The sequence below is a fragment of the Austrofundulus limnaeus genome, unplaced genomic scaffold (assembly GCF_001266775.1).
Source record: "Austrofundulus limnaeus strain Quisiro unplaced genomic scaffold, Austrofundulus_limnaeus-1.0 Scaffold777, whole genome shotgun sequence".
In the NCBI taxonomy this organism is placed as follows: domain Eukaryota; kingdom Metazoa; phylum Chordata; class Actinopteri; order Cyprinodontiformes; family Rivulidae; genus Austrofundulus; species Austrofundulus limnaeus.
The window spans coordinates 97,442-101,132 of NW_013953179.1; the positions used below are offsets into that span (position 1 = coordinate 97,442).

Sequence of the window (3,691 nt, forward strand, 5' to 3'; positions counted from 1 at the left end):
GTACAGATCAGAGTTTATAACTGTACAGATCAGGGTTTATAACCGTACAGATCAGGGTTTATAACTGTACAGATCAGAGTTTATAACTGTACAGATCAGGGTTTATAACCGTACAGATCAGGGTTTATAACTGTACAGATCAGAGTTTATAACTGTACAGATCAGGGTTTATAACCGTACAGATCAGGGTTTATAACTGTACAGATCAGAGTTTATAACTGTACAGATCAGGGTTTATAACCGTACAGATCAGTGTTTATAACTGTACTGATCAGGGTTTATAACTGTACAGATCAGAGTTTATAACTGTACAGATCAGGGTTTATAACTGTACTGATCAGTGTTTATAACTGTACAGATCAGTGTTTATAACTGTACAGATCAGTGTTTATAACTGTACTGATCAGGGTTTATAACTGTACAGATCAGGGTTTATAACTGTACAGATCAGGGTTTATAACTGTACAGATCAGTGTTTATAACTGTACTGATCAGGGTTTATAACTGTACTGATCAGGGTTTATAACTGTACAGATCAGTGTTTATAACAAACAGATCAGTGTTTATAACAAACAGATCAGGGTTTATAACAAACGGATCAGGGTTTATAACTGTACGGATCAGGGTTTATAACTGTACAGATCAGAGTTTATAACAAACAGATCAGAGTTTATAACTGTACAGATCAGTGATTATAACTGTACAGATCAGGGTTTATAACAAACGGATCAGGGTTTGTAACAAACTGACTCAGTTTCTCCTTCTTGTCCTCCCAGGATGATCCAAGAGGAGAAGGAGAACACGGCCATCCGTGCAGACGAGATCGAGTGCAGAGTGGGTGGTGATGATGGTCTGGGAGGACGGTTCCGCTCTTTGAGCTCCATCCCWCCATCACTGTGTGCGGGCTCATCGTTGAGGGGTTCACCGCCTAGCTCGGGCCACTCCACCCCCAGACGCATCCCTCGTAGCCCCAACCGAGAACTGGACCGGATGGGGGTCATGACGCTGGTAACATGTTTTTAWTGATCTGTAGATTCTGAGCAGTAAAGTTTKATTTCTGATGCTGGTTTATTTTGGTGTTTGTTGATAATTGTGTGCTGTAATAGCTGCTCATTAGTGTGGTATTTGTTTGTATATTATGCCACTGCTCCCTGCACATAGCAGTACTGCTATGACCCGTACATCATCCAGAGCTCCCTCTCCCAGCAGACAGTAACTTACCTGCCTTTTGCTGCCTCTGGCTTCAGTCCTCCCCCACAGGCTTGTAGCTATGCACCTTATTTCCAGGTACCTGYAGATCTTTCTCCAGAGTGTCCTTTTCTTTGTAAAGACTGTTTATATTTTGGACCAAGTGTCCTCACTTCCTCTTTATATTAAGATTAGTACTAAGAATCAAGTTTACCAAAGCTTTTTTTGTCAGCATGGTGATAYTGACCGTGACTGATTTATAATTGTAATAAAAGTCAATCATTGGAGGTGTTTAAATGTTTTAAAGTCTCTGTGCTTTAACCACTGCCCTGCACTGGTGTATCTGCTTTATTTAAACATCAAATAAAGAATCAGTTAAATGTATTAAAGAATGGATTTGAATATAAAGCAGCAAGGTAAAAACAAAGTGAATCAACAGGAGTCAACACCTGGAAAAAATCATCTGAGGCTTCCTAAAAGKGGGCGGGACTTTACCTGTACAGTCCGGTCTCGGTCTCTGCGCTGTGTTTGTAGGTCTAGATATAAACAGTCTGTGAATCTTTCCTGAGTGGGTGCAGTCTGCCACTTCCTTCCTTCACAGAGAACATGTTTTCATTGTCTCTGTTGTTGTGTTGCCTGGTCTAAACWGGCCTTACTCATTCGGACTTCATTCTCACTGCTTATTTTACAGGATGGCAAACAGCAGAACATCAGTCTAAACTCCTCTAACAGTGGACTGGTGTGGGACAGTTTTATGTAGGAAATATTAAAGACACTTCAGGGTTTAAGAGCTTTAATACAAAGAGAGTCTGTGAGCGCTGAGAGGAAACTAAAGTCTGTAGAAGTAGCTGAGTGAAAACAGACAGAGATATCTACATTTTGAACTACAAGCATAAAATAAAAAGGCATTTTTGGTGGAGGTGAATTTTGGGCTCAATCCTTCATTTCCTTTTCCTGTTTTCCTTTTCTACTTGAGTAATCTCTGCTGTGACCGGGCCCTGCTGTTAGCTGAGTGAAGGAAATGAGTAATTAGATACTTTCCTCCTGGGGGCCAGAGAAACTCTGAGAACTGTGGCACACTAACCGTGTTTCCATCAAGGCTTTTTGATGCACCTTTAGAAGTGTCACATTAAAAATGCAAAAAAAAGTTGGATAGCCTCGTCTGACGTAATCACGCGTTGCGTAGCCTTGTCTGACGTAATCACGCGTTACGCAGCCTCTTATATTCGCATCAAACAGTCGAGAGGGAAACTAGATGGAAACAGTCTAGATTCAAATTTTTATTTATTTAATTTTTTGTGAATATTGAAAAGTTTGATAAAATTTCACTGTACTCCTGGATGGAAACACGACTACTGGTGCTTTATTTGCTCTGCTCGGTTTCTGAAGGTGAAGAGAGCCTCTCGTTTCTTTTGAGACAAACGTAATCGAGACATGGATGCTCGTGAATTCAGCTCTGACTGTTTTAGTTGGTGTAACACAAAAATTTCATCTACTTCACTAACCTTTGTAGTAGATCTGTTTTAGACTGAAGCAGGCTCTGGTTGGTTCTGGTCCAGTCTCCTGCCTGGTTTTGTTTTGACTTTTAACTGTGTGTAGTGCTGTTTCTGCAAACCTGAGCATCTTCACTGCATCGARCAGTTTGTAAGAGTTTGCTGTGATGTGTTGAACAGTGTGCACACATCTGTCTGTTTGTGCATGGCCTGGTTTTACTGCTCATCTGCGTCTCACTAACTGCTTTTCTCCTCTCCTCTTTTTGACCATGCTTCAGCCTAGTGACCTGCGCAAGCATCGCAGGAAGGTAAACTACTGGTTTCCTGCTTTACAGCGCTCTGTGTGAAACAAGTCATAAAGCTCTCACATCAAACACAAAGCYAAATATTTAACCTCTCCTTTGGTTCAGCATCACCCTGCGATGCACACAAAGTGATGCTTTGCACCTGAAAACTGATTTTTCCCTACCGAACTGATGTGCAGAACTCTTGTTTCATCATTTACAACAGTGTGAAGTAGTTGTTGCATTCAGAGGAACACAGCAGTGTCAGGTAGAAGAGTAATGGAGAACTGTTAAACTCTGACCTCAGCAGTAAAACTCATCACTGAATTAAAACACATTAATAAAAACACATTCAGATGAGTGGAATGATGGGAAACATTACATTAACTCATATGTTGACTCTTTCCAGAGCTGTAACGTAACTAAGTACAAATACTTTGTTACTGTACTTAAGTAGAATTTTTGGGTATCTGTACTTTATTTGAGTAATTATATTTCAGTCTACTTTTTACTTCTTCTTCTCCTTACATTTTATAAAAAGACAAGAAGCATAAAGTCGTTACTTTTATTTCATTTCTTCTTGTTTTCATTGCAGCTTGTTGTTGTAAAAAATAAAAGCTATCCATATAAACTGAGCCTCCTAGATAGAGTGAATTTAACTGTGGTTGAATGAGAAGTATAAATATATAAAACTCTGATAGTGTATTAGTTTGTACACAAACAAAT

The 3,691-nt window shown here is 39.7% G+C and overlaps 1 protein-coding gene across 1 annotated transcript in view; it reads left to right on the forward strand.

The window, feature by feature from the left end:
* ppfia1 (PTPRF interacting protein alpha 1) overlaps positions 1-3,691 on the forward strand; it is a gene marked incomplete at both ends in the record, with an annotated part of 38,761 nt that overhangs the window by 16,730 nt on the left and 18,340 nt on the right. Inside the window, 2 exon segments of the mRNA XM_014028536.1 lie at positions 777-1,008; positions 2,960-2,989. Of these exon segments, the coding sequence (XP_013883990.1) occupies positions 777-1,008; positions 2,960-2,989 (262 nt within the window).